We start from the raw sequence: 24,456 nt of genomic DNA on the forward strand, positions 1-24,456 counted from the left end.
TTAGTTAAGTTCACAGTTAAATATAATTTTTGAAAATAAGTAAAAGACACTTAACTACCAAGGTTGTTTTCAGTTTTGAGGGCTCCTGTATCACACAATCACCTGTAGAATTGCTAACCTAAAATTTTGATTTTTGAGAGATTTTAGGAATGGATCTATAAGAATTTAGGTCGTATTATGATAGCAAGCCTGTTGAAGCTGAAAGATCTATTTATTTCATTTGCTATATTCATTGGAAAAAGATAAAATTTTTAATTGGTGATTCCCAGTGTGGGGGAATCAGGCAGACATATAATTTACTGGTGGAGGAATAAATTGGTACAAATTTTCTGAGTGGCAATTTGGAATTATATGTCAAGAGCTTTAAAAAAGTTCATACTCATTGACTCAGCAATTTGACTTACAGGAATTTATTCTAAAAATAATTAGAGATGTTTCTAAGGAGTTACATATGAGAATATGTAAATAGTGTAAATATTTAATAATATTAACAATTATGGTTCATATGATAAAATGTTGCAGAGTTTAGATCATGATTTTTGAATAATATTTAATGATGTAGAAAAATGCTCACGTTAAATAAAAAGAAGCAAGGAGTAAAAGTTAATGTATAGTATGATCCCGGTTTTGTAAAAGAGAAATGTATGTATGTATAGGAGCATGCAATGCATTCAAAAAGACTGGAAGGAAATGGTCAAATATATCAGTCTACAAGTGATGGGATTATGGGTAATTTATATTTTTTTACGTTTTTTATATTTCCCCAGTTTTTTGTCTTGTTAGGGGAAAAACCCCCACTAACCCCATTAAATGTATTATTAAGAAAAGAAATCCTTACCAGAATGGCACAGTGGTTGGCTTCTCCTGGTCTATGTGAGTTTCAGTGTTTTCCTCTTGGTGCAGGTCAGGCTGCCATCCGAGGGCTTGTGGCCGAAGGTCATCGTCTGGCAAATGTCATGATGGGGCCTTATCGCCAAGATCTTCTTGCAAAGTGTGACCGAGTGGACCAGCTGACGGCCCAGCTGGCTGACCTGGCTGCCAGAGGGGAAGGGGAGAGTCCTCAGGCGAGAGCCCTTGCATCTCAGCTCCAAGACTCTTTAAAGGTAGAACTTGGGAGCACATATCATTACATTTCTTTCTTTCTTTTTTTTAGAAATAAATTTATTTATTTAATTTTTGGCTGCGTTGGGTCTTTATTGTTGTGCACGGGCTTTCTCGAGTTGTGGCGAGCGGGGGCTGCTCTTCATTGCAGTGTGCGGGCTTCTCATTGCGGTAGCTTCTCTTGTTGCGGAGCTTGGGCTCTAGGTGCACGGGCTTCAGTAGTTGTGGTGCACAGGCTTCAGTAGTTGTGGCACGCGAGCTCAGTAGTTGTGGCTCGCGGGCTCTAGAGCTCAGGCTCAGTAGTTGTGGCGCATGGGCTTAGTTGCTCCACAGCATGTGGGTTCTTCCTGGACCAGGGCTCAAACCCATGTCCGCTGCATTGACAGGTGGATTCTTAACCACTGCGCCACCAGGGAAGTCCCTCATTACATTTCCTATGCTTACTATTATTCAAAAATTAAGAGGGAGAGTTTTTAAAAAATATAATTTCTTGAGTCTAGGGAAAGTGAAAAAGGTGTGATCAAGAATATAAGGAGGGGCTTCCCTGGTGGCACAGTGGTTAAGAATCCGCCTGCCAATGCAGGGGACACGGGTTTGAGCCCTGGTCCAGGAAGATCCCACATGCTGTGGAGCAACTAAGCCCGTGCTCCACAACTACTGAGGCTGTGCTCTAGAGCCTGTGAGCCGCAACTACTGAGCCCGCGTGCCACTACTGAAGCCCATACGCCTAGAGCCCAAGCTCCGCAAGAAAAGAAGCCACTGCAACAAGAAGCCTGCACACCGCAATGAAGAGTAGCCCCTGCTCGCCACGACTAGAGAAAGCCTGTGCACAGCAATGAAGACCCAATGCAGCCAAAAATTAAATAAATAAATAAATTTTTTAAAAAAAGAATATAAGGAAATCCAGAGCTTATTAAGGAAAAGCTTACTAGTGTGTGATAGCAATTAAAATTGTGTTTCTCAAGCTTCACTCAATCAAGGGCTCTTTCATATTTGCTCTACCATGTATCACCTATACTTTTTTATTTAGTCAGTATTTTTCTTAAAATGGACTCCTTTTTTAAACTTTATTTAAAAGAAAAGTTTATAAAAATCCTGAAATCAGGAGTTTGAGTTAGTTATATTTTTTCTAATATTCTATAAAAGAAACACACAATTATTAAAATAAAAACATTTGTCTGTGTAACACCTATATTCATTTCAGATACCACCAGCCAGTGCATGCTACCCACCTTGAAAAACAGTGGGGGTGATTGATCCTTCTTCGAGTATTCATCTAGAATAAAACTTAGATTGGACAAAGTGTGATAATTATGAAAAGGAGTTTTTTCATGACTTCTGAGAATCTTCTGCTTTTGACCCATGTTAAAATAAAAAATGGATTCATATATTGGTTATCAAGTTTTTCTAGAAACTTATTTGAAATATCCAGAAAAATTCCATTATTGATTTCTTTCATCTGAATATAAGAAGTTGCTTAGAAATTTGCCACTGCATCCACCAAACAGTCCTTACAGTTACTGTAATTATGTCAGGCCCCTCCAGCACTGGGATTGTTGAGGAACTCTGTCTCATCTCATGGTCTTCTTTGGGCTCAACCCCATGATTCTTAGTATTATTCTTAGGGGCCATCAAGAAAGGAAGTAAGATTTCTTGTTTGGGTGGAACAGTCTAGGGAAATGTGAGTCATGTGGGCAGGATTCACTTCTTACACCTGTTTCATGCTAGCTCAGTGCTTTGTACACAGTTGATACTCATAGCTGATAAAGTTGAATGAAACACTGAATGAATGAATGTGTCAGTGAAGGAAGGACAATGGCAGATGTGCTTTTTGGATATTTCTGGAAATTTTCATTTTTAAACAATGTTTTTAAGGATCTGAAAGCCCGGATGCAGGAGGCCATGACTCAGGAGGTGTCAGATGTTTTCAGTGATACTACAACTCCCATCAAGCTGTTGGCAGTGGCAGCCACTGCCCCTCCTGATGCACCCAATAGGGAAGAGGTGGGTATCTGAGGTCTTCCATTTCTTCTGTTGGCCAGCCATATGTATATGTATATGTATGTGTATGTGTGTGTGTAAAGGTAAAATGTGACTGCAGTGTATGTCAGGAGTGGTTGGGAAATTGTGGATGAAGGGTGGAAAGGTAGAAGAGGGAAGAAAAGCCTTGCCACTTCTTCTTTCAGTCACCAAGTATGTCGCTTAGGAATGTCTTTAGGACGTGTCTTCACTTGCAAGCAGTAGAAGACCTGACTGTCAGAGATGAAAACAAGTGGGTTTTATTTTCATCACATAACAAGAAACATGGAGCTAGGTAGCCTTGGCATTGGTTCAGCAGCTTGATGCCATGAAAGCTGGCATCTCTCTGATTTTCTTGATCTTTTCCTCATGATGTGAGATGCTGATGCAGCCCTAGGCATTATGTTCAAGGCAGTAAGAAATGAGCAGTGGGGGCATTCCAGTCACAACTAGAATAACTGTCCCTCTAGTTATAACCTTCCCTTTAGTGTCCCCTTAGGACACTTTATTCTCCAGACAGAAGTCAGGGCAATTCTTTTAAATCATTTGATGTCATTCTTTTACTCAAACCCTTCAGATTACTCCTCCCTGTCCCAGAGTGAAGCCAGAGTCCTTACAATGAACAGTAAGGCCAGTGATGTGCTGGTAGACACAGGAAAAAACAAAACAAAACAAAAACAAGAAGGCCCTGATTTGTAATGTTTGTTAATTTCCATGATGTAAATATTCCCATGATGGCTGTTTCAATGTGAAGTCACTGTAAGCAGAGTCGGGAAGAGATGGGCACATTTGGCTCTTATGAGCTTGCGTGAGTTGGTACCAGCAGCTTCGTCACACCACTGCATCTGGTCCGCCATCTACTTGTCTGACCTTGTGTGGTGCCTCTCTTCCCCCTCATGCTCCTGTCTCTGCATTGATCTTCTTGCGTTGTATTCCCAGTATTCCTTGTTTATGTTTGTATGTTCTAACCTTGGGGCCCTTGCTGTTGTTCTCTCTGGTCCTCCCACAGATAACTGCATAATTGTTCGCTCACTTTCCTCAGCTCTCTACTGAAATGTCACTTTGGGGTCACCACCTAAGATCGCAACCCCACCCCAAGCCCATCCCAAGAAATTCCCTAATCTCCACATCCTACATTTCTCCTTCGTGTTTATCAACACTTACATATTTACCTCGTTTTCCTCACGTTAGCATGAAAGCTCCATGTGGGCAGGGATTTTGTTTTGTCATTACTTTATTCCCATTTCTTAGAACAATGTCTGACACATCCTTGGTGCTGAATAAATGAAAGTAAACGCTCACCCAGAAATCCTCCAGGAGACTTTTGTGTATGTCTCATTGGCTAGAATGCTGTCACATGGCTACCTCACTGCAAAGGAATCTAGGAAAGCAAGTATTTGGTTTTCCATCTTCTATGGTATTGGTAGTGAAGGAGAAAGGATTGGGTCAGGCACCCAAGACAATGTAGAACTGGTGAGCAGACGTTTATGTTATTCTTATTTGCTAATGACCCCCATTTTCTTTCTCTAGCCTAGGTTACTGGGCAGTTCAACTCATGGTCCCCTTAGGCTGGGGTGATGTGCTGTGTTTTCATTCCAGACATCTGAGTGTCTGATGAGCAGACAAAACTGTCTGCTGGTAATCTCTACCTAGATGCTGCATGGGTACCTCAGCATGTGTTGTCCTCCTGTTTTCTTCCAGCTGGAAATTTGTGAGTCGCCACTGACTCTTCCCTTCATCTTCCCACATCTATAAAGCAAGACAAGCTAATTTGATCTCACAAATACGTCTTGAATTCTCTCTAATTTCTATTCATGTTGCCACGGCTCTAGTTCTGATCCTTGTTCCCTGCTGCCTTTATAACTACACAGCTGAGACTGGTCTTTGAATCCATCACTAGGGCATGAATAAAATAAAAATACAGATCTGACCCTGATATTTTCCTGCTTAAGCCTTTCAGTGGCCCTTCCTTTTCACATAGGAGAAAGCCAGAGCTCTGTGATCTGGCTTCTAATACTCCCTCTACCCCTGTTTCCCCCAAACCCCACCTCTGAGTTCATGCCCCAGCAATACCTCATTGCTTATAGTTTCCTGCGTACTCTGTCCTTTCTTTTCTCCATGTCTTTGTTCTTTCTGTCTCTCTACCTAATTATTGTCCCCTTATCTCTTTTGGCTAATTTCTGTTTATCCTTTATTCTAGTATCCTTTACTTCCTGGATAGTCTAAGTGCCTTACTTTTTCCTCCCAAGTATCAATGCTTAGTTTTATTATTGCACATAGCACACAACTATTGTAGGTATCTGTTTATGGGCCTTTTTAACCCTGCTAGGATGTGAGATCCTTGAGATGCAGAAATTATGTCTTATTCATCTTTGTATCTTCAGCACCTGTTCCAGGGCCTGGCACATAGTAGGTGCTCAGTACAGTTTGGTTGAGTGACAAGAAAAGCAAGCTAAGCAGTTGGGTAAATCAGAGGGAGCAGCTGACATAGACTGGGGTTGAGATGGTGAACCAAAGTTGGCAAAGCCTTATAGATTCAGAGTGGGAGACCAGCCAAGGAGAGAAACAAGGACTGAGGCCAGGAGAAGAGGACCAGGGGGCTAGAGATTTAGGAAGAGATCCTGAGCATTAAATGGCAAGAACCCAGCTGGCTGAATCCAAACAAGAGGTCAGAATGGGGAAGAGACTTGCGTGCATAAACATAGAACCCTGGCAATGAGACTGGAGCCTGTTGTTGGACCAGGAGACCTTCAGAGATTGTCTGCTGGGAGCCAGAACTTGTCTCCAAGTAGGGGCAGGTAGACCTCCAGGAGGAGGCAAAGAAGAGGGTAGATTCTGCCAGGCAGTTCCTAATGTGCTCTGTGTATAATATAAAGCTCACCCAGGGCTGTTGGATATACCTTGCCTCAAGCATCAATTCTAATAATGTGATCCAAACAAATGACAGAAGAACTTTCATGTCTAAGTTAAATTGTCCCCTTCGTGGTATGTGACCTTGCATAATATCCATGTCGAAGAAGAAGTTAACTTTTTAACAATATGTGAACTGAATGAACAATTCAGTAGATGGTTTTGCATTTGGGGTGATGGAAGTCAGCCATCCTTACCCTTGTGTCAGGCGTGGGTGTGAGCACCAGCTATCATTTTTCCCATGGAGGTCAGGGGCAGAGCTTTTACAACATTAATGGTAATGGGATATGTGAGGGAAGCTGCCCTGAGGAGGCTGGAGCTCTGGTTAGGACTCTGGATATTCTTGGCCTTTAATGCATCCAGCCACCTGCACTGGAACCTGGAGTAGGTTTTTCTATACTCTTCAAACTAGGGGATAAGCCTTTTGTGAACAGGGATTATTTAAGTCTTTGGATTCTGTGAACTCCTTATTGCAGACTGCACAGCACTGTACGTCCTGTTTGCACCTGGTAAGCATTGACTGCGCTGAAATTCAACGGTGTGTGTGCACTTGCCTGGATGCATGTGATGCTTATGGCCAAACCTCTGAGGAGATACGGCAAGGCCAAGACTCGATGTGACTGTTGTCTTATTAACTTGTAAAGTCTTTGCTGAAGCAGTTGCTGCCTCTGCTTAAAGAGAGACTTTTTCTTAGGCTGCCTGACCCATTTTATTGCAATAAATTTTCTTAATGTCTTTGTTTGTTCCTCAAGGTATTTGATGAGAGGGCAGCTAACTTTGAAAACCATTCAGGAAGGCTTGGGGCCACGGCAGAGAAGGCGGCTGCTGTTGGAACTGCTAATAAATCAACGGTGGAAGGCATTCAGGCCTCAGTGAAGACAGCCCGAGAACTCACACCCCAGGTGGGTTTCACTCCCCCTTCATCATGTCAGTACACACCATATTGAGTAAAGAAGGTTAGTTACAGAACAGTTTCTATACATTTTTGAACACTTACTATAAAATATCATGAAAGAATCCACACATACCCTTAATGTCTAAATCATTTTTATATTGTTCGAATTTTTTTACAGTGATCATGATTAGTTTTGAAAGTAGAAAAAACTAGTAAAGCACCCCCCTCCCATGCATAATTAGGGAAAAATTCAATAATCTTGGGAGGTTAGTTTATTTTGATTTTAGAGCTTATGCCTTTCCCCACATCTCTTTGATGGTATTTTAAAAATTTTAGATGTGGCCATAATTTTTCTTTTTTATTTAATTATATAACCAAGATGTAGCTAATGTACTGTAAACAGAATATTGGAAGAGTGGGAACAAAAGAAAACAACTTGGACAGGAATTAAAGTTCTAGTACATGATAGATGTTCTTAAAAGATCTCTTCAACATCGTTTAGTGTGATGTTTGTGCATTTTTTTCTTCCAATAAAATTACAGAAAATTCATTATCTTTTCATTCATTTATTCAGCAGATATTTCTTGAGTGCCTGTGGTACATTAGGAACTGTCTGGGCTTTAGAAATCTATGATACTAGATTTGGTGGGGAGCTTGTAGGCAGAGACAGGGGAAATAAGCTTGTCTCTTAATTGTTCAACTTTTGCCAATGTGGCATGTTAACAAGTTAGATTCTCTTGAAAAATCATACTTGTCTAGCTTTTTAAAAAAAAGTCCATAAAATATGAACATGTCTAACTTTCCTTAAAAATTTCCATAAAACATAGAACATAAAACGTAGGATTTCTCTATAAAACTGAGATTTCTGAAAAAACAGAAACAGCACTAGGCTTAAGACACTAACTATGGAAAGAGCAAGGACTTTGGAGACAGATCTGGATTCGAATCCTCTGTCACTTTGAGTTTCCTTGTGTAAAATGGAGATAATTCCTTCCTAGTGGATTGTTCTGAGGATTAAGAAGATGCTTGTGCAGCCTATAACTTATCAAATACTCAGTAAATGTTAGTTCCTTCCCCAAGTGCTGCAACTGACTAGCTGGGAGCTCTTGAGCAAGTCACTTAAATTTTCTGCGTCTTGGTTTTTGCAGCTGTGAAGTGGAGAAATTACTGTCCTTTCTCTCTCACAGGCTTGTTGTGAGGATTTAGTAAGACAGTGGATGTGAAAGCACTTTGTTAACTGTAGACAGTTGTTATTATTTAAAGGAACATTTATTTATTTATTTATTTATTGGCTGCATTGGGTCTTCGTTGCTGCACGCTGGCTTTCTCTAGTTGTGGTGAGTGGGGGCTACTCTTCGTTGCGGTGCGTGGGCTTCTCGTTGCGGTGGCTTCTCTTGTTGCGGAGCACGGGCTCTAGGCGTGCGGGTTTCAGTAGTTGTGGCACGTGGGCTCAGTAGTTGTGGCTCGCGGGCTCTAGAGTGCAGGCTCTGTAGTTGTGGCACATGGGCTTAGTTGCCCTGCGGCATGTGGGATCTTCCCAGACCTGAGATCAAACCCGTGTCCCCTGCATTGGCAGGTGGATTCTTAACCACTGCGCCACCAGGAAAGTCCGACAGTTATTTTTAATAAATATTTATAAATCTGTTTTAAGTAATCTTTAGTATCATTCTTAATGGTGCTTTTTTTTTTTAAGAGATAGAACTTTTACTTAAGAGCTGCTATCATAAAAAGAGGATAAGTAGATATTAAGATGTTGAAAATTTCACAGGATGGCATGCCCTTTCTGTTTAACAGTGTGGTAGAATTTAATGAATTTTATATACATATATATATTTTTTAATATGCACTATATATAAAGTTGAATCGTATGAACTTAATGGTGCTTTTTAAGATGAGGCTTAAGTATCTGTCCGTTTTGTATATGTTCAGAAGTATCAAGCAAACACCCGTTTACTTTGTCACTTTATTACCTTCTTAAAATCAGGCTGTTAACTGTAAAATCTTTTGTGAGGGCCCATTCTGGGGAGCTGTTTATGAGACCAAACTAAAGTGCTTGGTCTGAAAAGAGACTCACCGATTTTTGGCCTTATAGTGCCACCTGTAGGTAAAGAGGGGGAAGCTTTGCTGAAGGTTTATATTTGAGTGGTGTTTAAAGGTTGTTTTGTCATTGCCAGGTCGTCTCAGCAGCTCGCATCTTACTTAGGAATCCCGGAAATCAAGCTGCTTATGAACATTTTGAGACCATGAAGAACCAGTGGATCGATAATGTTGAAAAAATGACAGGTAGAGTTGTGTGCAAAATTCTTCCTGTCTGATCCATGAGACTGAGAAACTCAAACAGGACCAGTTATGTTACTCAGCTGTAATTGGATAAAGGGACCGTCATGTGCTCGACAGTGTACTTGGCCCTGATTAAGGCCGCTGAGCAGCAGCGGCTTCTCATTCAAGCCTTGCAACTTTGTCCGAAGAGAGACTCTTTGAGTCTCTTTGATTTTAATGTGGCCCTCCCGGTGTGATGTTTATTGTTACAGCTCCTATCTTCTCTGAATAGTGTCTTTTCTCTGTCTGAGCCAGAGTTTGGTTTCAGAGGCTGAGAGGCGGTGTTTGTGGATACAGTAAGTGTCCCTGTCATTTTCAGCAGGTTCACATTTCAAGGAACCACAATAGCTACCATTTAATACAACTTGTCTCAGAGTTTCCTCCAACTTATCAACTACGTAGTTTTTTTTTTAAAAAAAGGAGAAACCAACAACTGACAAACCTGTGTCTGTGCGATAGAGGTGGCACCTCTGAATCTTCTTCATTCTCTTTGGAGGGAGGGATGGGAGAGGAAGAGATGAGGAATGTAGGCTCTTCGGCTTCCCTGCAGAACCTGCTGGGACAGGGGTCCATAGCAGCCAGAGATGAAAGTGGAGCTCCTGAGGTGTCTGAAGAGAGGTAACAGAAACAAGAAACAGGCTGTTAGGGTTATTGGAATCCTCTGCGTGGCTCATCTTGGGCACTGCAAGCTGCCAATAAGCAACAGATGGCTGGGGAGTGAGACGGGAAGGGAGAAAATACTGTTAACAGATAATGTGGTGCTGATGCGGTGAAGGTTTCAGACGCAATCCTTGTTTCCTCCTGATGTCAAAGCGTTTCTGGTTGTCTGTGGTAGATACAAGAAGGCTGGTGACCACGGTTGGTATAAATGCTGTGAGTCTGTATGGCCTCCTGGGCTACATTCTCACTTTTTTTTTTTTACAATGGTGATCACCTGGAAGCTTTTGATTGTGTAAGAAGGGTTTTGAGCTGAAGGTGAGAATTATGGGTGTTGTACTTTCACGTGAGAAATTTGAGTGGACAACAGGGTTTTGGAGTCTCTCTTCTTCTAAAATAGAAACTAAATTCCATTTCTGTTCTCCGGACAGGGCTGGTGGACGAAGCCATTGACACCAAATCTCTGTTGGATGCTTCCGAAGAAGCAATTAAAAAAGACCTGGACAAGTGTAAAGTCGCCATGGCCAATATTCAGCCTCAGATGCTGGTCGCTGGGGCAACCAGCATTGCTCGTCGGGCCAACCGGATCCTGCTGGTTGCTAAGAGGGAGGTGGAGAACTCTGAGGATCCCAAGTTCCGAGAGGCCGTGAAAGCCGCCTCTGACGAATTGAGCAAAACCATCTCCCCAATGGTGGTGGATGCAAAGGCTGTGGCAGGAAACATTTCTGACCCTGGTAAGCAATGCATGGTGTGGTTCACCTCAGCTGAGAGGTTAATTCAGGAAGCTGACAGGGTGGGGAGAGAAGATGCACCCCACAACCATGACACAACCTGGGAGCAAAAACTACAGATACTTAGTTTGAGGATAGTATATTAAGCTTTCTCTGTTCAAAATATGTTGGACAGAATATTTTCTGCAATATTGGCAGGGTTATTGTAAATTAGTTTCTCTGGACCAACTTCCCTGTGCTTTTTTTTTTAATTTTATTTTTTATTTGTTTCTGGCTGCGTTGGGTCTTCCTTGCTGTGTGTGGGCTTTCTCTAGTTGCGGCGACCGGGGGCTACTCTTCATCGCGGTATGTGGGCTTCACATTGCTGTGGCTTCTGTTGTTGTGGAGTATGGGCTCTAGGCACGCGGGCTTCACTAGTTGTGGCTCGCGGGCTCAGTAGTTGTGGCTTGTGGGCTCTAGAGCGCAGGCTCAGTAGTTGTGGCGCACGGGCTTAGTTGCTCCGTGACATGTGGGATCTTCCCGGACCAGGGATTGAACCTGTGTCCGCAGGCGGATTCTTAACCACTGCACCACCAGGGAAGTCTCTCTGTGCTTTCTTAATGTCTGATTAAATAATTCCTGGTCCTGTTTAGTCATTATTTTGGAAATTTCTCAAAAGATGCATAATAACCAATTTATCAACCATTTAGCTTATGTAACTGGCATACCTTCTGCTTTTCTTAAAATGCTTTTTCTCTGGACAACATTCATTATTTCTGTCAAATCTGGAAAGCCTAAGTTAACCTGTGGGTCTCCTAGGTCTTGATCTTGATCCTACAACAAAGAGTTTGTGTTTTCTTTAGCTGAATTTTGATCATATTTTCATTACTGCTAAAGATGTAACCACTCCTTTTTGGTTGGAAACATCTGAATTCCTTCCTCCTGTGAGCCTCTAGTGTTTCTAGCCTCTTCTATGAGTAGAATCCACTCAGTGTGAGAGAATGGGAAGGAGGGGCTGCCCTGTTCGTCCCTAGCCCAGGTAAAATCTTTCTGGTTTTCTCAACCCACCATCACTGAAGATGTGCTCAGTTTCCTAATTGGAGTTTCTAATGGTTTGAGTAGATTCCTTTAATTCTGGGTGACTGGACACAGTAGCAGCAGCTCAATGTAGGGGTTAATATGCTGAATGCCAAGTGGAGCAAAGGAGTAGGGAGAAAGGTGAGAAGTACTCCAGGGAATGTGTGCCCCATCTGAAACTTGACATCTCCCCTGTTCTGAGTGGGGCAGGCTTATCTCTCGACTGCTTTATCATGAGAGGTGATGAGCACCACCTGAGCCCAAAGTGTTCCTGGCCCGGCAACGTGCTGAGTACTTGTTAGCTGTACAGGCAAGAAGGCGCCCTGAGCACTACAGGGATCAGCTGGTTTGTGCCACTTTTGACTCTTTGCAGGCCTCAGGGCATCTGCCTGGCTCTTACCTCCCTTCCCCTTCAGTCACTGCCTGTGCTGCTTACTGGCAGCTTCATATCCAGCTTTTGTTACTGGAAACCAGTTCTTCTGCTGGACAGACAGTGCTCCAGGGCACTGACCTACCCAACTGAAAGTGAGGGTGTCTGTGTTTAGGCCTGCAAAAGAGCTTCCTGGACTCGGGATACCGGATCCTGGGAGCAGTGGCCAAGGTCAGAGAAGCCTTCCAACCTCAGGAGCCTGACTTCCCGCCTCCTCCGCCAGACCTTGAACAGCTCCGAGTAAGTAGATTCAGAGAGTTTGGGAGAATTGAGCAGCAGGGTGTCGGGACTGTAGCAAGAGAGAGGTAGGCTGTTCTGGAGCCTCGGTCACTAGGTAGCTTTGTTTAACTTTTACTTGAAGCTCAGTCAGAGGCACAACTCGACTTTCATTCTTGAATCTGGCGGGGTATTAACCGAGTGCTTATGCATGGCGTGTGCTGGGTAAGTGGGGGTCTTTGGTGTTGGCCTGCTCTAATGGGAAGTGACTGGAGCAGAGGAGCTGGCTGTGGTAAGTGTGGATGTGATGAGTGATGAGTTAGTTAGTGGGGCAAGTTAGTGAGGAGTGGGAAAATAATCTGCACAGTTTGTGGTGAGAATTTATGTGTTCCCAGTTGATGATGACAAACCTGAGGTGGTTAGACTCTTGTGTACATTCTTCTTTCCTTCATTTGACTTTTTTTAGTAGCAAAAGTAATAAAATCCTTTTTTTTAAAAAAAAGTTAATTTTTCCCTAACTATAATTTTAAATCTTTTGATGCCCCAGAAAGTACCATGAATTTTTTCTTCCATAGGTAAATGGTTTAGGGGGAGGAAAGCTGAGCAATAGCTTGCAGATACAAATCCTAGAATCAGAAATAGTCATTATTTTTAGACATTTTCTCTGACAGTATTGGAAATAGCTTGTCCTTGGGAATAGCTTATCAAGGCAATAATTTGATTTACTGTCCCTGATATACTTTCCCATATTTAATATCCCAAATTTACTTTTCCATATTTAAGTTTCTAAGTTTGTTGAGGACAAAATTGGGTCACTGTGCCCATAGCTAATGAACAGTGCTTCCCTAGCCTTCAACGCTTCTTTTTTGATTTGACTTGATTCTTTTCAGCTGGGCTGTTGGTGGGTGGCTAGGGAGGGCTATTCTGGGGCATGGATTCTTATGTGATCAATAGAGTCCTGACATTTGGAATCAAGAACTTAGAGGTCATTTGGTCTAGATATTCCTCACTGATAAACCCTTTGAGAAACCCAAGGCCCAGGGGAGAAGTTGTTGCTTATGCAGCTGCCCGTCAACAGAGTCAGGACCAGAACTTAGATCTCGTTTGAGGATCCTTGGCCCAGTAGGGCTGTGCGTGCCTCCCTGGGATATGTCCAAAACAGTAGGTGCTAACTTTTTGTGGAGAAAAAAGGAAGAAAATATGCTTCTGTTGAGATTGAAACAGGTGGTCCTTATGATCAGTGTGGATGGTCTTAAATGGAGTGAATGTGGGTGGCTTTTTTGGGGATGCTTTTTAAAGGAAAGGAAAGAATTCTGGTGGGGAGTAGTTCCTAGAGCTTTACTTACAACCTGGTAATTCTTTCTTAGCTGACAGATGAGCTTGCTCCTCCCAAACCACCTCTGCCTGAGGGTGAGGTCCCTCCTCCCAGGCCCCCACCACCAGAGGAGAAGGATGAAGAGTTCCCTGAGCAGAAAGCTGGGGAGGTGATTAACCAGCCAATGATGATGGCTGCCAGGCAGCTCCATGATGAAGCTCGCAAATGGTCCAGTAAGGTAAGTAATGAAGCTCTTCTTGCTGAGAAAGGATGAAGAGCCATGTACACAGCCCAGGAAGTCTATTTGGAAAATCACCCTCTCTCTGCTTTGGTTCCTGTTATTGCCAATAGCACAATCCTCTTCTTTCTTGTGGTTTAGTGAGATGTTTCTGGCACTTGATGGTTTCTCCTTCTAGCAGCTAAAGTGAGAGCTAGGATACCTTAGTTAGAGATGAAAGTTCTTTTCTTTCTGTCCTCTAGAGTGTCAGCTGCCCTGATGCTGGACATTTGGTCTCTTAGAAATTGCTCTTCTTTCTTGGGGTCACTGAATGTTTTTAGATGCTCTCGTGCTAATTATCCACACTGCAAACATGGCACAGTCTTCTGTAGGCTCTGCTATAGCTACATGAAATATTTGCATTTTCCTTCTCTTTTCTCATAGAAGCAGGTAGATTGGTGTCTTAGAAGCCATGTGCTTTTTCCCTTTCTCAGAATCATCTTACCCCTCAACTCAAGACAGCTCCAGGCTAACTCCTACTAAACAATCTGGAAGTGTAAATATTAACATGGTTGGTGAAAATTTGGATGCTGCAGCAGTCATGCCTCATGAATGATGAAAAGTGAGTGGTAGCTTTTCTAGACAAGAGCTAAATATTATTGTTAACCCTGCAGTGGAAGGTGGTTCGAAGTCAGTTCTAAACTGTTTCTACCATGAACCTACATCTTTATTCCCAACATCTATTGGACTTTGTTCATTTCACACCTTCAGCCACCTCAAGCTCTTGTATTGAATGTAGTTCCCCAGGGACCTCCTGCACATGCAGCTGATCTTGGGTTTTTTCAGGCTGGGAATTTGACCTTGGTTTGTTTGGTTGGTTGTTTTTTTCCGGTACGCAGGCCTCTCACTGCTGTGGCCTCTCCCATTGCGGAGCACAGGCTCCGGACGCGCAGGCTCAGCGGCCATGGCTCACGGGCCCAGCCGCTCCGCGGCATGTGGGATCTTCCCAGACCAGGGCACGAACCCGTGTCCCCTGCATCGGCAGGCAGACGCTCAACCATTGCGCCACCAGGGAAGCCCTACCTTGGTTTTTTAACTCTGTATTTTTCTGCACTGTTAGCTGTGAGCCCAGGTTCCAAGAAGGAATGGTGACCTTGCTGGTGTTGGACCTGACCCGTGGAATCACTTATAATCATCTCTCTCTAGCTGGGGCATGCACACCCCTGGGACCATTAGCAGAGTCCCAGTGCACATGGGGAGTGGGGTGGGGGTGATAGTGAAGGTTGGTTTTACTCAAAGATTTTTTTTTTTTTTTTTTTTTTTTGCGGTACGCGGGCCTCTCACTGCTGTGGCCTCTCCCGCTGCGGAGCACAGGCTCCGGACGCGCAGGCTCAGCGGCCATGGCTCACGGGCCCAGCTGCTCAGCGGCATGTGGGATCTTCCCGGACCGGGGCACGAACCCGCGTCCTCCGCATCGGCAGGCAGACTCTCAACCACTGCACCACCAGGGAAGCCCTACTCAAAGATTTTAAAGAACATATTTATTTGTTTGTTTGGCCGTGCCACGCAGCTTGCGGGATTTTAGTTCCCTGACCAGGGATTGCACCTGGGCACCCGGCATTGAAAGTGCCGAGTCCTAACCACTGGACCGCCAGGGAATTCCCTAAGGAAAATTTAAATTTCTTTATAAACCCAGATACACTCTAAGTTATGGATGTTAAAAATAAAAGTACAAAACATTTCAAATCTTTATTTCTTACACTCTTTTCTTTTATATTGATATCTTGCCCACATTTTAAATAAATGTACTTTTGAACTTAAAAAAAATAACAGATACATTGTGCAGTGGAACACAAAATATACATGAATTTAAAGACAAACATAAAACTTAAGGGGCAGACAGCATTGGCCTACATGTTTATCCCACTCTGCCATTTGTTGCCAAAAATCCGTAGGTCTGACTGTCTCTGGAGGTTTGGAGCATCTGGGGATTGCTGACTTTGAGCTGTGTGAAGTCAGGAGCTATTTGAACCATGTGTTTAGGGAGGACGGATGGTGGTATGTGTTTGTGTATCTGTCGGTCTGCTTTGTACTTTGGGACTCTGAACCCCAGCAGAAGTGGGCTGGCCTCTCCTCTAAGGAATGGGGGTGAGTTGAGTCCTGGTTGAGACAGTTTAGGTGAAAGGATTTAGAAGGTACCCAAACCCCTTGTTGGCCCTGAATCCTCCAACTTAATAGTCAGTGTTTGGAGGCAGGCTTCCTGTGCGGATTAAGACTTTCAGGAGTTGTAGCAACCTCAAATAAAATTCCACACAAACTCTTACTTCCTCTTGGTTAGAGATGTTTGATATAAAGAACCTGTGTTTGCCATTCTTTATAAGTGGTTCGGCTTCATTGGGGCAATTCCTTTCATTCTCTTTCCCCCTTAGCCTATTTTCAGCATCAGATCTCTCTTGCTTCCTTCCTGGCCTTTCAGAATGCCCATCCCTGGTATTAAATTAATTCTCTCCCCCATCACGGGTCCTGTTTTCTCATGGGCACCAGTTTTGAGCTCCTCTGAACTCTGCTTTGGTCAGTTGACAAGTCCATGTGTTATCTTATCTGTGAAATATCAATAAATTGAGTTTGGGGTAAGTGCAACTGGAGAGATTCAGGGTGTACCCGAAGAACAGCTTTCTTAGTCGGCTAGTTATGGATGCAATGTGAAATTGTGAAGTGTTGTCTCTGTAGACCTTAGGGAGAGCTGCTCTGAAGTGTGGGTTTTCCCTAAGGTGGTTGCTGGATGAGATGTCTTCTTGAGGCTCCTTCTAGCTGGGTGATTGTGGGGTATTTGATAAGTCCTCTTCACTCACCATTGTGTTTTTCTTGCCTCTTTCCTGGTTTGATATCTGTTGCCTCAAATTTATCATTTTCAATTCTGGAAGTTTTAACCCCTGAAGGAAATAATCTGTGTCTGGCAGCTGCAGAGCTGACCCAAGACACTTTCTGTTTCCTGGAAGCTGTAGAACAGCGTTCATATGAGCCAGCAGTTGTTCACATTGTTCTGTTGAAAGCAACTTGTGTGGTTCCACTTACATTTTCCCTCTGGATTCCTTTTAAAGTTAATAAGTTACTATTGTTTGGCTTCTCAAAAATGTTCTGACCTGAGAATTACTCTTTGGTAGTAAGTGTATACAAAAGGAATGCCACTTTCTTTCTTTGTATAAATAGTTCTCTGGAAACCGTTTGCTACTGGCGTAAGCGTCTTTCCTTTACTGTGAACAAGGCCGGTGCCGGAGGCTGAGAATTCCCCCTTCTGTGGAGCTTGGTTCATCTGACTCCTGGAGAGTATCCATTTTCTTTCCCATCCTAGGCAAACTTTGGTTACTAAACCGGCTGAAGCTCAGTTGCCCAAGCCCTACTGCTCTTACTAACACTGTCCCTATTTCTCACCCTTCCTGCCATCGACAAAGCCGGGTAACCCAGCCGCTAAGGTGGGTATAAGTGCTGTAGCTGAGGCAGATGCGGCTGACGCTGTTGGGTCCCCTGTCCCCCCTGACATGGAAGACGATTACGAACCTGAGCTGCTGTTAATGCCATCCAGTCAGCCGGTCAACCAGCCCATTCTGGCAGCGGCTCAGTCATTGCATCGGGAAGCTACCAAGTGGTCTAGTAAGGTACTGATTAGCGCCCCCAGCTGGGGCTGCTCCATATGCATCTGGCCATGTGCAGCCTTGACACATTGCATCACTCATGATCTGTGCGGGTCCTGTGAGTCTGAGCCGGGCGGGCATCTGTCTGTCTGCACCTTGTTGTTAGGACTGGCTTCACAAGTTTGATAGGTCTGCTAATGCCAGATTAACTGGATTGCATTTATGTTTGGGAGTTAGAGATGGGGTCACTTTTTGAAAGGATTCCTTTTCTTACTGACCTTGTGGCCCATATTGGAACCTTAAACCCCTTGGGAAGCCGTGGATGCCTCTCAGTGACTTTCAGGTCAGGAATCATTGTAGACCATTAAGAGGTCATCTGGCCTGATCACTGGACTTTGCCTGTCCCCCACCTATGCCCCCTCCCCGCTGACCTCTCACTGTTGGCTCAGGCAGAGTTGATCAGCGTGAGGAGTGTTTCTGGGGAGGGCTGCTTGCTGTCCTGCACTTGGCTGTGGGGCAGATGCTGTGGGGCAGATGCTCCCTTCATGGGAGCCCACGGGGAAGGGGGCTTCACTGACTGGCTTGTTCAGGGGTTTCAGTGGGAGAGGGGGTGTGAGTTGGGATCAGATAGCGCTCAAGTCTGCAGGACAGGAACCAACGGAGCTTTGGCCTTAGGGAGTGGGGGATGGGGGCAATCACTTTTTTCCCTTTGAAGGTGGCATGTTGCAAGAAGAAAGGGTTTGAAGAGCGATGGGTAATAAATAACTAACCCTGGCACTACACTGTCCTCTAACCAAGGTCATGAAATCCTGGAATGATCCCAGGTCTGCACTGGAAGAGGTGGGCCCAGCCAGCCTTGTCTAACATACCCCTATTCTCATGAGTTCTTCCCATGCCTGTGTTCTCTCTGGCCTCAACTGCTGCCCAAGATGTTATACACCCTCCACCGTAAAAGATCAGCCACGTCACGGTGCCTGTGGAGGTTTCTCACAGAGCACCCTGCAGTGGCATGGTTTGTGTATGTCTCACTGCATTGTCTAGAAATTGTAAAGCATGAGGGGAAAAATGTGTAGAGCCTGGCCTTTTAGGTAGTTTTGAACATTGCATTTGTTATTTTTGGTTGTTATCAGCCAAAATATCAGCCTTTTGAAGGCATAAAGTAAATTACTTGTACATTTCCTTATTATGACCCATGAGGGTTTTAATGAACCAAAATGCCCAGTGTAAGATAAACTGCTGTTAGTTGGAGTGAGGGTTACATTTACGGCTTGACTCACGATTTTTATTTTCCCAACGCCTCCCCCGGCATCCTCTTAACTGTGAAGGTTTCTTTAATTGAAGCCACTTAGCTGAGAGGACTGAAGAATTGATTCTTGGCCTTTTTAAATGTGAAAAATTAAAATAATATGTTCCTTTAGGCTGAGAGTACAAACAAGAGGCAGTAGAGGGAGGGCAGGAGCAGACTTAGGTCAGAAAAAATTTTTTTTCACCAAGGCTGATAGTTACTTGGTTTAAATTCTAGTTCAGCAGCGACAATCATTGGCTGCTGTTTGTAACAAGGGTAAGGATAAAGAGGATGATTTCAGCATCTGGAAAGGCTCATCTGTATTTTTCCCTTCAGGCCAGCTGTACTGCTTTCCCCCCACAGAAAGGAAAATGCCTGTTTAACCAACTTCTTGGGCCCATCCCCAATTTATTGACATGATTAACCTGGAAATGCTGAAATGCTTGTTTAGTGCTATGCCTGGGGCTCACATGTTGCCCTTTCAGATTAATATCCAAGTCTTCCTTTTTTGGTCCGGTGATCTCTCTCTCTCTCTCTCTCTCTGTCTCTCACTGAGTACTGGGGTGAGTACCCTGGCTCACTCTTCTGTTTATTTCTCCTGTGCTGTATCTATATCACTCAAGAATAGTCTGTATACCTTCTTCTCACCCCTCCAGAGGGCTGCTAGAGCAGCAGGCTCCCTCCTCTCTTCTCCGTGCTTCTACTTCCTTCCCTAACTTGGCCAGAGTATGGGCTGAGCTCACACTGTATCTTGCTTCTCTCTAGGGCAATGACATCATTGCAGCAGCCAAGCGCATGGCTCTGCTGATGGCTGAGATGTCTCGGCTGGTCAGAGGGGGCAGCGGTACCAAGCGGGCACTGATTCAGTGTGCCAAGGACATAGCCAAGGCCTCAGATGAGGTGACTCGGTTGGCCAAGGAGGTTGCCAAGCAGTGCACAGATAAGCGGATTAGAACCAACCTCTTACAGGTACTCAGGAAAAGTGTGTGTGTGGCGGGGGTGGGGGGGCAGGGGGTAGGGTGAAAAGCAGGAGAGAGAAAACTGGGTGAGCAAGGAGGAGGTACTTTAGAATGGGAAGAAATAGCAGAAAGGGGAAATACACGTGTATTTGGGAAAGACAGATACAGGCAAGTTTATTTCTGAATCAAATGAAAGAATTTTAATGCTTCCATGTCTGGACAGAAGGACTATACTGATCCTAGGGGTAAAACAATTGGAATCCTGCTGCTGATTTACTGAATGCTTTCTGCATGCCAGCCACTGAGAATACAGAGGTGAATTAAGTCTCATCCTCAGGGAGCTTGTGGATAAGAAAAATAAAGAAACATACTAAATTAAATTTTCTTTTTAGGTATGTGAGCGAATCCCAACCATAAGCACCCAGCTCAAAATCCTGTCCACGGTGAAGGCCACCATGCTGGGCCGGACCAACATAAGCGACGAGGAGTCTGAGCAGGTATGTGCTTCTGATTTCTCGCCAGCAGCTTCTATTCCACTTGATAGCAATTCAGTTCAGCCTTGAGGAAATTTTAACTGTGAAATGGGTATTCAGTATGTAGGATGGAGTCTTCAGTTCTCTCAGAAGAGCATCTATGTTGGAGAGATCATCAGAAATTTGGAAAGGGAAGTAAAAAGCTCTTGTGCAACTCTTGTCATTTTACAGCTGAGAAATTGAGGCCTTGGGAGGTTAAGTGAATCAGCAGCAGTTAGGACTCTCTACTTGGTTCTTTTCCTCCCTGGAATAGGTTTGGCTCTCTCGAGGCCTCCAATGCCTGTTCAGTCCTGCTCACTCTATCCTTCTGGCTGGAGAATTTCTGCTTCCTTGTTCTCTGGGTGATAAGTACCTCAGGGAGGATGAATAGTGTAGGCTTTTCAGGGGCATGAGGTGGTTAGGCCTGTGCTGAGGCTGAAGTGACATCTCAAACGAGGTGCTTCTCTTTTGGTTTCTTTGACAGAGAATGAAATAAAGATGGTGGGAGTGTTTGCTTAAGTGTTTCTTGTATGTATCTCGGCAGTCACAGTTTTTTCTCTCCCTGCCTGCTGGGAACGTGGCTCAGGTCTTCTCAGAAAGCCCTCATTTGAGCACCTCTTCCTCTCATTTCTTCTCTAGTAGTCTCTGCTATGAGCCAGACTTAACAATTTCTTCTTATGGAAGGTAGCACATCTTTTGTTGAACTGCTCAGACAAGGCTCATCATGCAATGGGATATGTATGTGGCACTGTATTACATACTATGTAGGGGAGTTAACAAAATACACACAATCCCTCTCCTTGTCCGGGCCAGGAGATAGAGGTTAGGAGCACTTTAGAGGAACAGGGAGGCTACTTCTCTTGGTGTCAGTAGTGCTACCTTAACTACCATGGTTTAATTCAACAGCTCTCACCATAACCCTCTCTTCTCCCAAACCATGGGAACTGGATTTTAACCTTTAACTTCCATGTGTTCTAGGCAGGGTTTGGGCACTAGGCTATTTCCTGTCATGTGATCTCTCCTGCCCCAAGAAAAGGAAATAGAAAAAACAGGGAAGAAAGGGTAAGACTCAGAGTTTCCGACCTTATCATTTAATCAATTAGCCAACAAAAATGTATCTTGGGAGTATCTACTATGTTCCATTAAATATTCCAGTTAAAAAAAAAGAAACAGTGTGGTAGAATGGAAGAAACACAGGATTGCAAGTCAGAAGTTTTGAGGCTCATCCTGACTGTTGTGTGAGTTGGGCTGGCAAGTCTCCGAATCACGCTGGGCCTCAGCCTCTTTGTTGACCAAGCGAAAAGAGTAACTGATTGGGAATTCTAGTCCATAGTTATGCCTCTCAGAGCCCATGAACCCTCTGAAATTGCATGTACAAATTTTGTGCACGTGAGCAGTTTTTTCTGGGGAGAATCCACAGCCTTCATTAAACCCTCAAAGGGTCTACAGCTCAAACATATTTAAGAATTAAAAAAAAAATTACTGAGTTAATGGATTGATAAGTTAGTTACTAGTGTGATCTCAGTCCTGTATTTTGTATGTTTACAAGATTTACTTATTTAGATTTTCATGGATTTATAAGGTGGTTGGTTTACTTGGTTAGTTTTTCATGTGTTAATTAAATGTTTATGAAATGCCTCGTGACAGGCACTGACGTAACACTAGGGTACAGCAGAGAACAAAACTGACCAAAATTGCTGCCCTCATGGAACTTAAATTTTACATAAAACATCAGATAAACAACCTAGGTAAAACATACAGTACATCAATTAGTGATGGTAAGTTCTGTAGAGAAAAGTGAAGAAAGAATTGGAGGATGAGGCATGCTGGGAGTTGGGAAGGTGGTTTGTGATTTAAAATAAGGTGAGCAGGAAAAGCCTCAGCAAGGTGACAAATGGGCAAGGATCTGAAGGAGGTGAGAGGTGAGCCATGGGATACCTGGGGGAAGAGCATTCTAGGTAGAGGGGACTGCAGAAGCCCGAGGTAGGGGCTTGTTTGAACACCAGGAAAGGAGTATACACTAGAAGCCACCTAAGGGTACAGTATAAAATCAGTGATGGTCCAGTTTTGGGTTCTTTTTGGTGATCCAGCTATAAACCACCAGTGATGTGACAAATACAAGGGATGCCAGGTACAGGTAGGGTAAACTGCATTGCATTCCTGGCTTAAGCCTGTTTCAGAGGCAGGGCTCCATCAGCGACTGTGAGTAATGGAGAGCTCCTCTTTCCTTACAGGCCACAGAGATGCTGGTTCACAATGCCCAGAACCTCATGCAGTCTGTGAAGGAGACTGTTCGAGAAGCAGAAGCAGCTTCAATCAAAATTCGAACAGATGCTGGATTTACACTGCGCTGGGTTAGAAAGACTCCCTGGTACCAGTAGACACCTGGTTGAACCTGGCTAACACAGAAGCCCCTGCTGAACAGAATGAAAATGATCGGAGTCCCAGGAGCCACCCAAGATTACTGGGGGGTTGAAAGCCACATCTTGGCCTGACATAACAGAAAGGAATGGGGCCTCTTCACATTAGAAAACATTTATACTCTTGTCATGGACACTTTGAAATGTGTCTCCTTATAAAGCCTGTATTCTCGACCACGGCTTTACTTGTGCACACTCTGTCCCAATAGGCAGACGGGGTTTCTAGCCCATGGACTTCACATAAACTCAGAATCCAAGAGTGAACACTAGCCAGACATCCTGTTCTGCGCTTGTTCCCTAAAGGACAGTCCCCTTTCTGCCCCCGTCTCCCCATTCTTTCCGCCAGGCTCCCAAGACCCAGGGCCCAGGCAAATCAGTTAAGGAAATCACTGTGCCTCCAAAATTTTTTGGGCTTTCCATGTTGCTGCTGACCCTGCCTGCCTTCCCTGGCTGTGCTACCTTGGTCCTTTTCAGGAGTGACCTTCACTGTTGCAGGGGAAGGTGGCCTCTGGGGAGCCCCAGCATGTGGGGCCTGGATTCACTTCCTGCCCTTCCCCAATTTAATCCTTCTAGTTTCCCACAGTACAAAACCAAATTTCACTTTGTCAGGAGGAAATCACCAAATCATGTGATTCTGTCTTTACCTCTTTCCAGAGCAATGTCTGTGCTAGGGAAACCTTCCGTCCCATATCCTGCCTCGGCCTGCCAAGGTAGCCATCCCAAGAACACACTGTGTGTCCTGGTGCTCTCTGCCACTGGAGAGGCAGAGTGGCCGGGGCGTGGCCCTGCCCATCCTCCCAGCAGGGCCACTCCCAGGCACTCCACGCTTTGTCACTGCCTGCAGAGATCTATGCTGAGGCCTTATCATTCATTCTTAGCTCTTATTGTTCTTTCTGAGCTGAAATGCTGCATTTAATTTTTAACCAAATGATGTCTCCTGTCCTGGCTTTTGTATTCTTCCCACACCCTTCCTAAACAAGGTTTTAAAGATATATGTTTGTTCTATAATTTTGAAAGATCGTTTTTATCCTTTTGAAATTCAGTCCTAAGAATTGGTGCTTGTCCCCAGGAGTGTCTAATGGAAAGGCAGTCCTGTCTGAAGGACACTGCCTACCTAAGGGAGGTGGTACTTGCAGACTGGAATTCTGGCACTGCTGGGGATGAATCGATGGGAAACAGTCCTCAGTGATTCCTACCTCCCTCAGCCAACAACAGCCAAGCCCCTTGCATCCTACCCTCCCTCCTTAAGTACAGTTGTTCAAAAGAGTAATGGGTATAATATTTAATTATCACCATAGTAAGTTTCCTATTAGCAAAGTGAGAGAAGGCAATTTTTCCTTTCTTGTACTTACCACTGCTGTCTAAGCATTCCCCAGCACATGAAACTATACTTCTTCCCAAAGCCAGAACTGGATGAGTAAAGGAGTAAGAACCCTTGCCTGAATGTCCTCCCAACCTCCAGTGTGTGTTAGACCCTAACATCGAATGTGTAAAACTTGTCTTAAGTTGGTACTGTACACTCAGGCTTCCTCTGTTTTCTTTTAACTGATGATTATTTTCAAGGCCCTCAGCATCCTTGTATAGTTGCTTACCTGATATAAATGCAATATTAATGCCTTTAAAGCATGAATCTATGCCAAAGATCACCTTTTGTTTTACTAAAGACTACTTAGAGGAAGTAAGAAAAATCATGTTTGCTCTCCAAGTTCTTCCAGTGTTTTGAGACACTGGTTTACACTTTATGCCAATGTGCTTTTCTCTAATATCAGTGCTCAAGACACA

General features: G+C 44.0%; 1 protein-coding gene across 4 annotated transcripts in view; it reads left to right on the plus strand.

Moving 5' to 3' along the window:
- The window catches only part of VCL (vinculin), a 100,909-nt gene extending 76,795 nt beyond the window's left edge, over positions 1-24,114 (plus strand). For 2 of the 4 annotated variants that reach the window (XM_082673850.1, XM_082673851.1), the window contains 10 exons: positions 904-1,103; positions 2,977-3,105; positions 6,783-6,932; positions 9,100-9,208; positions 10,333-10,635; positions 12,234-12,358; positions 13,702-13,887; positions 19,549-19,752; positions 20,135-20,239; positions 22,489-24,114. In XM_082673850.1, the coding sequence (XP_082529976.1) occupies positions 904-1,103; positions 2,977-3,105; positions 6,783-6,932; positions 9,100-9,208; positions 10,333-10,635; positions 12,234-12,358; positions 13,702-13,887; positions 19,549-19,752; positions 20,135-20,239; positions 22,489-22,635 (1,658 nt within the window). In that variant the 3' untranslated portion in view covers positions 22,636-24,114. Of the gene's footprint in view, positions 1-903; positions 1,104-2,976; positions 3,106-6,782; positions 6,933-9,099; positions 9,209-10,332; positions 10,636-12,233; positions 12,359-13,701; positions 13,888-17,076; positions 17,523-19,548; positions 19,753-20,134; positions 20,240-22,488 lie in introns of those variants that run through there. The other 2 variants (XM_082673853.1, XM_082673852.1) reach the window with 2 other exon arrangements.
- The last annotated feature ends 342 nt before the right edge of the window (positions 24,115-24,456 follow it).

Source organism: Grampus griseus (genome assembly GCF_964374135.1).
Source record: "Grampus griseus genome assembly, chromosome: 16".
Lineage (NCBI taxonomy): Eukaryota > Metazoa > Chordata > Mammalia > Artiodactyla > Delphinidae > Grampus > Grampus griseus.